Here is a 13036-nt window from a genome sequence, read left to right as displayed (position 1 = left end):
TTTTATAACAGGCATACAATTCATTTGTTTATTATTTGTGATGGAGAATTAGTTCTGCAATGTATTTTTGTACAGCAGGTAAGCCGTGGGAAACAATCCTTGATTAAGAGCCTTACAGCTCACTTAGTTAAGTGATTATTCACTTCAGCTATAAAGGAGCACTCCCAAACTTGGAAGGTCATGCACCTCCTAAACCTCATCAGAGGTCATCAGAAAGGGATTTGTAAATTTCAAATAAAATTAAGAGAATCATCAAATAAGTCAAAAGTTAGAAGCATTTTGCAAAGAATTCATTTTTTCACATTTGTACTGGTTTTATAGTATTTCTTTAAGTCCCCATATTTTAATATTGGGAAAACACAGACCCTCAGACTTGTTATATTCATATATCTTAATAATGTCTCCAGTACAGAATAAGTGAGAGTGAACTTTTACACAGACATGAATAGTTTGCATATTGGATTTCACAATAGCTACACAAGTACCCCAGTGCCCAGAATATTCAAGCACCCCTAATTCCAGATTAACTCTCCTCCATACCATAGCAGCAGGTCTATACAGACACACACAACAGTTTTCACATAAGCTAATTAATTACCTGAATATCTAGCCTATGCACTACCATCTAGTTTAACATCAGTTTCTCCTTATCATAATGTTGGGATATTTACACTCAGCAGATTTCTCCTTCACTCTCCCATCACCAACATATCATGTTTAAACACACACAGATGATTTCACCTTGCTATCTCTTTATAGTAATACCCAGACTATACATGTGTGCCACTTTCAGATCAGCTCTCTTGTTACTGTAATCCTGGGACTACATATATACAGCTATTTTCACATCAGCTCTTCCATTACCAGAATGTTGAGTGTCTATGCACAAGCAGCTAGTTTCAGGTCAGCTGTCCTGAACCATTATATTAGCACTATATATGCACAGCTGGTTTCACAGCTCACACACTAAAGCTCTATGCATTAAAACTTTAGACATCACCTCTCCTCTAACACATAATGGGTCAGATTCTCTACTGCCTTCACCTTGTGTAATCAAAGTGAGTCCAGAGGGCATATAAAACTGTATCAAATCAAAATGATGGCATTTTACATCTGTTTTGCACTCACTTCATCCAAGTATAAGACAGTGGAAGATCAGTCCCAGTATTTCAATCATAACCCTCACATAAGTATGAATAAAAATCAAAATGTGTATTTTCTAAAAATAAAAGAAATGTGTTAACATGGATTTAAGGTTCTGTGGAAACCTTTTGGTGTAGAATATTTTTTTTAAATTAGTACATTATGACTTAATAGTGATTTCACACTTTTGAAAAATAACGACTTGTTTGTATAGAAATGTAGATTGCTATGTTTTTTTTAATTGTTTGAATACACTTATTGAAATGCAGTATACGAAAGATGGTGTTTTAAAATCGGTACAATTAAAGATTTCCTGTATTTTAATACTTTGCTTTTATCAATGGAGTCCAGTAACCTTAATTAAATAGAAATATAAATAGATACACTTCATGCTTTTATACCATTTGCACTCCTCCCAATATTTTAATGTGCACTGATACCTTATGTTCACAAGCAAGACAATACATTAGCCAGGATTCCTGAGACAAATATTTGCATAATACCATAGGAAGATGTTGTTATAATGAAATGCTGCACTCAGCATGTTTCAGGATCATATAAAATGAATATTTTAGTGTTTGATGGGATCCAGTAGGATATATGTATAAGGAAACATATGGTACTAATATGCATCTCTATTGTCTTCATTCAGCAGTACAGCAATGAATTTGCTAAACTAATGCAATCTTAAGAGGTCTATTCTCCTCTTGATGTTAACGTTAATGGGAGTTACAAGACGGTATGAAGAGAATAAACCCCTAGGTAACACAATTATAAACCTTCAATATAATTTGCAGATAGCTAGAATATACAGGAACACGAATCCCAAAAGTCATTTCTATACAAAGATCAACTAAAGTAACTTATAATTACACTTACGATATTTGTGGACTAGAGTGCTGTTTCCTATAGAGAGAAATGTTATACTATTTATGATAATTATTTCCCATTGGATTTCTTCTAACCTTAAAACTGAAAAGAGGAAATAAAAGATACATGAATTTGTCTAATTTTAAGGACTCCTGTGTCATGTACAGTTACCAAGCCATTTACTTATGGAACTATTTATATCATCAAAAATTTGAAAGGAGCAATTGCATTCCATCATTGTGTTTGACACACCTAACATCCACGTGACTGGAATATGAAAGCCACACAAACTTATGGAAGCTTCTCCCACATTATGAATGTCACATACATGATACTGACAAAATATTAAATATAACTCCATTGTTGTAGTCTAATGATATGTAAAGTTATTATTAGGGAGAGATAACAAGTTGTATGAAAGCTTTTATAGAAAACAAGTGAAATTTTAAATTCTGTTTCCATAATTAGTCTCATCAATCATATGAGCAAGATTGGCCCTATAAGGTGTATACCACACCCACAAGTGGGAAGTTTGGCAACTAGACAGGCAAGAGTTGCTTGTCGTTATGTGGATGCCAGAGGGCTTTAGCAACTGCAGAAAGAGAATCAAGACATTCACGGCTACTTGGGATGTGGGGTTACCCAGAAAGGTTTCATCAACAAGAAGTGGGCATGGAGAGCTTTATCTTTCAAGGGTGTGGATAAAATATGCATACCAAGGGAAGTTGATGACAAAGCAGGAAGCCCAAAAAGCCTGGGATCCTGTGGATATCATTATCATTACTCCTAAGGACATCAGTGTCAGATGTATGTATGCAACAAGTTGCATACATACAACTAGATTATTGCCTGTCAATCCAGGCAATTTATGGTGCCATGGTGTATGGATGTCATTATAGTATGTGAGTGCCTCAATTCATAAATCCTTCTTTCTTCCAAGAATGGGATGATGTGTGGAATTGTTCTGTTAGTTGGGCCCATTCATTCTCTGTAAACAGGGTCTGGTTTTAAAATTCCCAGACTTACATAAAGTTACCAAATAATATCACATCACAAACAAATGTATTTTGCTATGAAGTCAAAACAATGAAATGCCTCCCTGGAAGTATACATGCTCTAGTTTTGAGATGTAAATTAAGTATTCTGAAGGCTTTCTTCTAAAAGATTTTTAAGCATTTAATAAAAATTAAATGGTATAAACCTTTATTTAAACATAAGTTGCTAATATTAGCAAATTACTGGGACCTTCTGTCTCATGAGTAAGAACCTGATTAAAGGTCCATTTAAGGCAATAGGAGCAATTCCATTGACTTCAGTGAGCCCTGGATCAGGTCCTAGAAGAAGACAGACATATCAACAGCAAGGACTTTATCAGTAACCAGAACATCTCAAGCCTAAAGGCCAAATTCATCTGGGGTGTAACAGCACAGAAATCAACGACTTACACCAAGGATGATTCTCCTTGTGTTATCCAAACTGACCTCCTCTGTTCCCATTTTAAAGGGGCATTGCTAATTGTTATTTTTAGTTATTACAGATTATCCATCAGGTAATTTGGAACCAAATAAATAACCAATCAAGTTATTTTGCAGAAATGATCCTTCAACACACAGATGGTATCCTCGTGTAAGCAAACAACAGTATTTACAACAGTGGCTTTTATAGAAGCATTTTAGCTTTAGATATATAATGTTTGTTTCCTAAGTGTTCATGGGAATTGTCAAAGTCATTCAAAAATAAAAGCGTGTGTACGTTTTTCACATCCAGAAATACAGGCCTATTTGTAATAATGCTCCTTTTATCCCCTAAAACCAAATTCTTTATAAGTCACAAATGTCAATTTTTCATTTTCAAAATCTAGTCTCTATTTTTCTCTCTCAAACCCAACATTGAGGCCTTTTTCACTATGCTAGGCCATGTCTACATCCCTCTCTTTAATCCAGTTCCTCTGCAAACAGTGAAGTCTCAGGCAATTTTAATTGACTTAGAGATGTTACACTTCAGTTTGCCATATGTGCCACTAACCCCTCAACTGTCAATTGTCCTGTGAGAATGATTCTTCCTTTTGGTGGTGGTGATAGTGATGTTTTCTAAACGAATGGTAGATGGGCACAGTTCAGGAGTGGGGAATTCTTACCTGCTGCTTTGGCAACATCAGCAGTTGTAATGTTTTGGACATTTGAGTGTACTTTGAAGGTTACAGCTGGTCCCAGCATGCTACAAAAAAGATTATTTAAAAATATGAGATTTGTAATGAAGAAATACAACATAACATTTCTTTTCAAAAACAAGACTTAAAAAATGATGAATTTAAGGGACACTATTAAGGCATCATTTATTTCTTTTCCTTTTGGTTCATTAAATACATTTGCAATGTCCATGTAAATCTTTATATGTGTTCTTTGGTTTTGTTTTTAATGCAATATATCTGAAAGAACTTTACAGATGTTAATTAAGCCTCACAACACTCCTATTATATAGGTACTGTACCTTTTACAAAGATGGGCAAATTAAGGCACAGAAAACATGTGATTTGCCCAAACACCACACACAGCATCTATAGCACTCAGGATCCAGGATTAAATCAATGTCTTTCTGATTTTGCCAACCTTATATAAACAGTTGCTTACTTCACAAGTAGCCCCAGTGAAACCAATGGATGTCTGGAAAACCTGCCTTATAGTGAGAAACAAAAGAAGCTCAACAAAGAGAAGGTGAAGAGATGATTTGATCTGGATCTACAACTACCTTCATGGGGAAAAGGTTTATGATAGTAGAGGGCTCTTTAATTTACTCAACAAAGGTGTAGCGACGTCCAACTGCTGAAGGCAGACAAATTCAGACTAAAAATATGGTGCAGTTTTTTTAAACAATGGGAGTAATAACCATTGGAACAACTTTTCCAGGGATGTGTGGGATTCTCTATCACTTGGCGTCTTTAAATCAAGACTGGATGTCTTTCTAAAAACATCTCCTTTAGCTCAACTAGGCCTGCTGCAGGTGAAACTCTCTGGCCTATGTTATGCAGGAGGTCAGACAAGCTGACCACCCTGGTCCTTTCTGGCCTTAAAAATCTAGGAATCTATGAGCAGATTGCAGATACAGTGCTAATCAACATGATACAGAATGGTAGAATCAAGTCCATAGTGTTTGTCAAAACAAATGCCTCAGCGTCTTTTTTAAAAAAAAATAAATCAACATCAATAGTCCTGTACTCAGAAGCACCCCAATAATACCAAACTGATGTGCATGTATGGTGAAGGGGATAAAATTAGAATGAAAGCATATTTTGGTTACAAAACTCTTAGAGATTATTATAAAGAGTGAATAAAAATCAGATTGTATTTTTCATACATTTTCAAATACACTGACAGTTCCCTTTTAATAACTCACCAAGTAATAAATAGCTTTAGAAGTAATAGTGTACTGTTGCAATACAGCACAGTGCAAAGATAAATAGGTATGAAACTTAGCACCATGTTAAAAGTTAACCCATACTGTATATGATGTTTGATCTACTTGGTTGTGACAGAATATTCTCATGTTCATACCCTATACACTATTATAATAATGCTTGTACAAGGTATGCCTTGTGATGTATCATTTAAAAACTCAATATTTGCTGATCATTAATATCATGGCAAAATGCACATAGCAGAGTTATCTGGAAAACATTCTTTTAGTCATGATTTCCATTTATATTTATAACTTCACATATAAGTCTAGAGGGGAGTCAAACCAGTTCCCCAGAAACAAAGGACAAGCTGATGCCTCAGGCAAGTGTACACAAGGCTGATGGACCATTACCTGCGAAGTGGCCATTCATTGGCAGGAAAGTGTGTAGGGACAAAAAAAAAATCTACATCTTAGCAAAAAAAAATCTACATCTTAGCATTTCCTTCCACACCAACTACCTGTCAATTTGCTCCAAGTTAGAAATGCTTCTCAGAGGAGGAGAGGGGACAGGACTATAAAAAGAAGGGGCATACACACACACCCTCTCTCTGCCCATTACATTCATTGCACCTGAAGAGAGAAAGGAAGCAGCCATTGGATTCTGGGGGAAGTGTCCTGACCTAAAGAGTTTGGTCAGTAAGACTGCTGAAAGCATATAGTGAGAAAACTTTGCTTTGAATCTAATATAGTTTGTTAAGGTAAGCACCTGTAAGCATTTTATCTTTTATTTTCCTTGTAACCATTTCTGACTTTTAGGCCTCATTACTTGTACTCACTTAAAATCTCTCTTTGTAGCTGATCAACTTGTTTTATTGTTTTCTCTAATCCAGTCTGTTCAAGTTGAACTGTCTGGGCAACTCCCACTTGGGGTAACAAATTGTGTGCATATTATTCCCTTAAAGGAATAGCAGACTTAGTATATTTGCACTGTGTAGGAGAGGGCTGGGCAGTACAGGACATGCATTTATGGAGGAAAATCTGAGACTGAGTTTATTGGGGTCACCCTGTGATAATCTTTAAGGCTGGTAAAAGCCAAATTGTGGCTGGCTGGCTGGCTGCAGCACACGCAGACATAGATGGGATGACTTACATGCTGGAAGCTGTTTGTGAGCAATCCAGGTTGAAGGCTACAGCAACAAGACATTGCAAAGGACACTCCAAGTTACGGAGCAGGGATGACACAGATACTCATTGGTCTGGATTGCACCCTGGTTTGTCACATTGATTATCATAAATCCCAATCTTTGGCAACAGTTATATTTGTACTGTAAATTATGAACACTGCATTAATGGCAAAGTACACTACTGGAATCATACATAAAATATGCTTTGACTTTCTTTGTGAAATGCATATGAAAGAGTGAAAGCTGAAAAGTTGTAACGGAAAATACATTGGGAAATGTCCTTTATTGTATAACTTGAAATGTAGCATTAAGGTAATAGTACTTCACATTTATATAGTTTAGAATTTTTCATCATGAAATCAGTTGACTAATTTTCCACACCCCTATGAGGTAATGTATTTAAATATCTCCATTTTACAGAGGAGAAAACTGTGGCAGTATAGTTTAAGATTGCCTACAAGTCACAGAGAAAATTGACATAAAAGAGTCAAGATTAGAACTCAGGAATAAATTGCTTCCAATTCTATGCTCAGGCTGTTAGATCATTCCTCATTAACTATTGCATTTGCATAGTGTACCATAGCATTTTCTGAGCCCTCTCACTAAAGAAACCAAGGAAGCCTATAAAAACCCAGTCAAAAAGCTAGTTGTTCTGTTACACATTTGCAAATGTACATTGATGTATTATAAAGTTTTCAAAGCTACAGTAGAAAACCAGAAGCTAGATGCCAGAACCTAGGCTAGGAAATTTCAGTTCCTGGCAGTGAGCACACTATGGTACATTCCATTTATATAATGATTAAATAAGTTAGTTGTTAGAATTACCCCTCTGCCCTAATAATTCTGACCCTGGACTAGCTGTGGGCACAATGAACACTAACTGCCATCTCCTTTATTCACATCACATCCAGTGTGCACATTCTATTCTGAGCCAATGTGGATTGACAGTAATCAATCATTTTTCTTCAAATACTTTTGAGGTCTATTGCTAAAATGACAATCTAGATGCCCAGTCATCAATAAGAAGTTTATTTTAAAAAAATAATGAGTGCCTATATGTTTTGTCAGCAGCACTTAAATAGTATTTTCTATATTATAATACTTAACGTGTATGTATTTGCATTTCATCTAAGGTTCTTAAAGGGCTTTGCAAACATTCAGGACATTGGCAGAGTCTGGCCATGAAGCTGAGGTAATTAGCCACAAGAGGATCACCCTCTGCTGCTCTAAGGGACATGGCTGGAGCTCCCTTTCTGCCATAATCCTCATTGAGTAGTTGACAACCTGTTCTCAGTACCACTGTGGGACCAACCTACGACAGAGCCAGCCCAGGATCAGGGGAGCATAAAAGCCATTTTTGCACCCCCGCTCCCCAAAACTACACTAGCCCCTCTACAATCATAGCAAAGGATCTGGATTTCAGGATCACACTCATAGGAGATGATAGTCTCACAGATGAGTCACAGAGAGCCTCTGTGACTTGCCAGGGTCACAGAGTGAGTTAGTGGCACAGCTGGGACTAGTGAGAGAAAAGTCTGGTCAGGGAGTTTGGCAGCATTGGTGTACTTCTCATTAAGATCTCTTTCCATCATCTTCAGCTACACAAAGCCAAAAATGGATTCTAAAACCTACACATCTGGAACCAACCTGGTAGGTAATCTAGTAACAGTGCAATTAACTGCCATGAATTGAACAAAAGCTTGCAGCCCAAGGTCCTAATTCAGAATGTCTCGAGAATTTCAGAGAGGCAGGATGCTCATGATCTTGGGTAGGAAGGAGCATGTCTTGTGACTCCATCTGGCTGATTCAAGAGCATGACACAATCCAGGGTATAATCTTTCCTCTGTGGAAGGCAATGTCACTGCACCTGAGGTCCTCTGAGAAAGTGCAGGAAATAAAGAAGAAAAACAATTGGGGTGGGAAAAAAATCTCAGGTGACTGAGAAAATATTGGTGAAAAGGGCATCTGAGAGCTTTTCAGGAAGTTCACTAATCCATTATGATGTGGGATACTATGTTGTCATTCTGTAGTATTTTAATTCTTGAATGTACTGTAAAAATTTACTGGAGGATAAAAACACAACTTTTTTAGGCATATTTACTATAAACAGATAACACAGAGATAACACAGAGATTCTGTTTGGTCCCTCTCAGAAATTCTTGCACGTTGGCATTAATTTTGGTTATAAAATAAAACCTGAGCACACTTGGACAAAATTGCATTTTCTGCTAGGTGTATTGGGAATGGCCTAACAGCATCAGGAGCTCATAAAATAAAGACTTTTCTCATGGGGGTTTTCTGGCAAAAAGCACTCAATAAACAAATATTTCAATAAGAATGCTTGCCCTCTGGGGAATCCTGCACTGTTTATTATATGCAGGAGGAGTGGGTTACACCAAAATAATAAAAATATTTATTAGTCTAATATTAAGAAAGCTTTAATAGGAAGTGCAGTCTCTGAAAAGGGTGTAAGGTGCACAGAATGCACCCATGACACATGCTGAAAAAGAACGTGAAATTAGTTAGCAGGGATCAAGATGGATTAACTGCTTTTTCTTGATACTGCCAAGCACTCTGGAGCCTAACTAATATTAATGGCAATTGTCTTTACATCACTCTAAATACTGAAGCTCACTGAAGTGCACACTATTGTTTATGACCTGATAGATTGCAAACAAACCGTTCCCACAAATCACTGATGATTCTGCCAGTTAGTAAAGGCATCCCTCCTTTGTGGCAAATTACATCACACTAGCATTCAGTGAGCTGTGCAGATGAAAACAGATCATAAATATAAAACATAATGCCCAACTTGAAATATAAGAATACGCAGCATACTGTTTCTTCAGCTAGAAGAGAGACATTAAAAATGTCAGGAGGCAGCACATTTTATCTAAAAATACAACACTGTACCTAAGATGTTTTTAATATCTTTTTTAACTGGATTCTACTCTCATTTACATCAATGCAAATTTGGAGTAAGATTCCCTGACTTAAATCTGAGAGCATAATTTGGCTCTTAAAATGCATTCTGCCTAAATTACTGTAATCATACATAACACTTTCCGTTAATACTTTCGCTAAAATGTTTTTCAGCAAAGGTAGGCAAATCTGGCTTCAAGGGTAATAAGCACGGAATGCTCCCCATTCAAAATGTAATGTCTGTTTCAATGATCTGCTAAATATATTACTTGAAATGTACAGACTAATTACCCCCTCTGTTGGCTGTCAAAACTTCTGCTGGTATTTTTTTTTTAATTTCAATAATGTTTGCTTCAGCCATATTATATTTGGGTTTTTTTGTTTTTTTTTAAACAAAGACATTCAATGCATATTGCAAGTTTGCCACCCTTATATGCTGTTGCCTTATATTCTGTTTACTATAGATAAAGTAATTACAGTGTTTGCACTGAAGTGACTTGAAGGTTGATTGCTGATTTAATGCTACTCACCGATACCCCTCCTCACCAGGTTTATGTTATCCACCTGAAAGTGAGAAGTTGCACTTTTCAACATGCAGAGGAAGTAAACAATATGTCTTGTGTAATATATAATTATAAGTATTTCCTTCCATTAATTGTTTTACCAGACCAGCAACATTTTTATTGCATTTTGCCTGTCAAATGAACTGTCTGAAAAAACAGAGCTGTAGCATGATCAATATGGCAATGTCCATATCACTTTCACTTAGGTTACAATTATATTTATGAATGACAGGACTTGAATCGCTATAAATTATGTATCAAGCTTTGCATGCCTGTTCTTCCCCCTCATGTGTGTACCCTTTAGTATCACAGTATCATATAGGTTTGCTGTGAAATACAGTTACAGTCTATCATACCCCCTAGTGGAAAAGAATTTGAGAAACAAGTGTCAACGTGGTTATGTTTATTCTAGTGACAAGATATGGAGCTGACGCCAGATGGAAATGAATTCAAGGTTGGACCACATTTTAAAAGAATGATGAAACATTTTTTCTTGAGACTGGGGTATATTAGGGGGAGCAGTGGATAATTACTACTTTAAACATTCTCTTATCAACCCTGTTTCATAATACAAAGCTGGTCTTAATACAACTCACATCTGAAATTAGAGGCAATACAGCCCTATGTGTTCACTTAAAAGATCTTTATTTTTTGGGGGTTAAGAAAAACAATTAGTAACACTCCAGAGAACTGTACAAACTACATTTTATAGCAGTGAAGGAAATTGTTTTAAGGAACGTTTGGCAGGCTTGAACTAATTACTTGCAATGTTTATACATTTCTGTGTCTGCTGTTTTTATACATTTCAAGCTTACATCCATCTTTAATACTTCATGTAAATCTCTTTTTCTCCATGGCATCATAAATGAGCTGAAAAATTAAGACTCCTGCACTTCCACAAACACATAACATATTATATGCATCCATATCTAAACGCATTTATATTACAGAGAGAGAGAGAAAGAAAGAGAGAGAGAGCAAATATCTAATAGTGGCATTTTCATGATATGGGACTCTGCATAACATATGCTTGACAAAGCAAAAGAGAGTCAGCAGCGTGTAATATTTGGTCATTCATAAATAATATAGGTTCAGATTCACTGGTACACTCTGGCTGATTTTGCATGTCCCTTCTTACTCAAACCAGCTGCAAACCCATTTTAACTGGTCAGTTAAGCCAGAATGGAATGATGCAAAGGAGTCAGATTGTATTAGTGAACCTGGCCCAAAATGCATATTGCATGGCTCAATACCTCTCATGCTATATTTATATCATATGAGCTGGTATTTCAGTAAAAGAAATTCAGGCAAACAACCCAATAAGTAAACAACCCTGTACAGACACAAATCCTATAAAAGTCACTTCCCCAATGCTACTTAGAAATCTAGTAGTAATGGTCAGACTGCCTGCATAAGAATCCATTCCGTGCTGGAATTCAACATAAGTGGAGGTTACTTACTGTAACTGGAGGTTTTTCAAGATGTGTGGTCCCTATATGTATTCCACACATGTGTATGCATATATGGCATGTGCCTGATTCCAGAAATTCTTCAGAGCAGTTTCCATTGGCCCACACACGTGCATGGTCCTCATGCTCCCGGCCTATAAGAGGCAGTGCGGATTGACACCTCTCCAGATCCTCTTCTTTCTTCAAATCCAACAGAATCCAAAGCAGATGGGATGGAGGGTGGGTAGTGGAATGCAGATAGGGATCACACTTCTAAAAGCACTTCCAGTAACAGTTCCATCTTGGTTTAGCAGAGCCAAGAACACGTGAATCCTGACTGGTACACAGGCAGATATTGTTAGAAGTTCCATGAATGAGAATTGTCTGGACCAGTGGGGTGCTAGGAAAATGACACTGGCCTTGTCATGAAATATCTTCCCTATGAACTGTGGAAGAAGAAGAATGGGAGGAAGGGCATATCTAAGTCCATTCATCCAAGACATCAGCAGAGCATAACCTTGTGAGTTGCAATCTATGGCTCCCCTAAGCAATATAGGGGGAGCTTTCCGTTCGTTTGGGATGCAAAAAGATCCTAGACTGAAGTACCCAACTGTGTAAATATCTCACTCAGGACTCTGTCGTGAATCTCCCACTAATGGTCTATCAAGAAGCTTCTGCTCAATCTGTCAGCTAGGGAGTAGTGAATATCAGGAAGGACAGCAGCCTGTATAATGATGCGGATCCTGATGCACCAGTTCCAAAGTCTGATGGCTTCCTGGAAGAGGGGATGGGATTTCACTCCTCCCTGTTTGTTTATATAGACCACAGCAGTGACACTGTCTGACATTATCTGAATATGGAGTCACTGTATAAGTGAAAGAGAGGCCTCGCACACAAGGCAGACCACCCTTAATTCCAGAAAGGTGATATGTAATCTGGCCTCTTGTGGGGTCCAGGTGAGCACCCTGCTCCAGCAGGGAGGAATCCATAACACTGATGCCCCGGAGGGTGGGTGGGCTGAAGGGACCTCCCACCATGACCTTTTCCAGGTTCAACCACCAAAGAAAGGAGAGGACAACTCTGGTAGGAAAAACCACCCTGGAGTTGATGTAGTCCTTGCTTGGGTGATAGATCGAGTGGAGCCAAACCTGCACCGTAAGTGGAGTCTGGCAAAAGAAATCACCTAGGTGCATGCGGCCATGTGACCTAACAGTGAGAGACACTTGTGCGCTGTGGTTCATGGACTGTGAGTCGTGTGAAATCAGGGTGCTCAGTGCATTAAACCTTTGTGAGAGGAGGAACACTCTCATGGAAACTGAGTCCAGCTTCACCACTATAAAGTTTATTGACTTTATGGGTAACAAAACAGGCTGTTCTTTGTTTATGCAAATGTCTAGGGTTGTTGAAAGCTGCTAACCAGACATCCGGACAAGACTGGCCTACCAGGAGCCAATCATCCAGATATGGGAATATCTCTGGCATCTCATCTGGGCTGCTACCACAGAAAAAT

At 37.5% G+C, this 13036-nt stretch overlaps 1 protein-coding gene across 3 annotated transcripts in view; it reads right to left on the bottom strand.

Moving 5' to 3' along the window:
* Positions 1–13036, bottom strand: part of LOC137149236 (receptor-type tyrosine-protein phosphatase N2-like) — a 299799-nt gene that overhangs the window by 228537 nt on the left and 58226 nt on the right. For 2 of the 3 annotated variants that reach the window (XM_067542698.1, XM_067542699.1), the window contains exon 5: positions 4151–4230. In XM_067542698.1, coding sequence (XP_067398799.1) covers positions 4151–4230 — 80 coding nt within the window. Of the gene's footprint in view, positions 1–3212; positions 3348–4150; positions 4231–13036 lie in introns of those variants that run through there. The other variant, XM_067542700.1, reaches the window with a different exon arrangement.

The sequence above is a fragment of the Emydura macquarii genome, unplaced genomic scaffold (assembly GCF_026122565.2).
Source record: "Emydura macquarii macquarii isolate MOO-44397 ecotype Brisbane River unplaced genomic scaffold, CSIRO-AGI_Emac_v2 contig_719, whole genome shotgun sequence".
Lineage (NCBI taxonomy): Eukaryota > Metazoa > Chordata > Testudines > Chelidae > Emydura > Emydura macquarii.
Note: the sequence above shows the minus strand (reverse complement) of the source record. Positions and strands in the feature narration are given on the sequence as shown.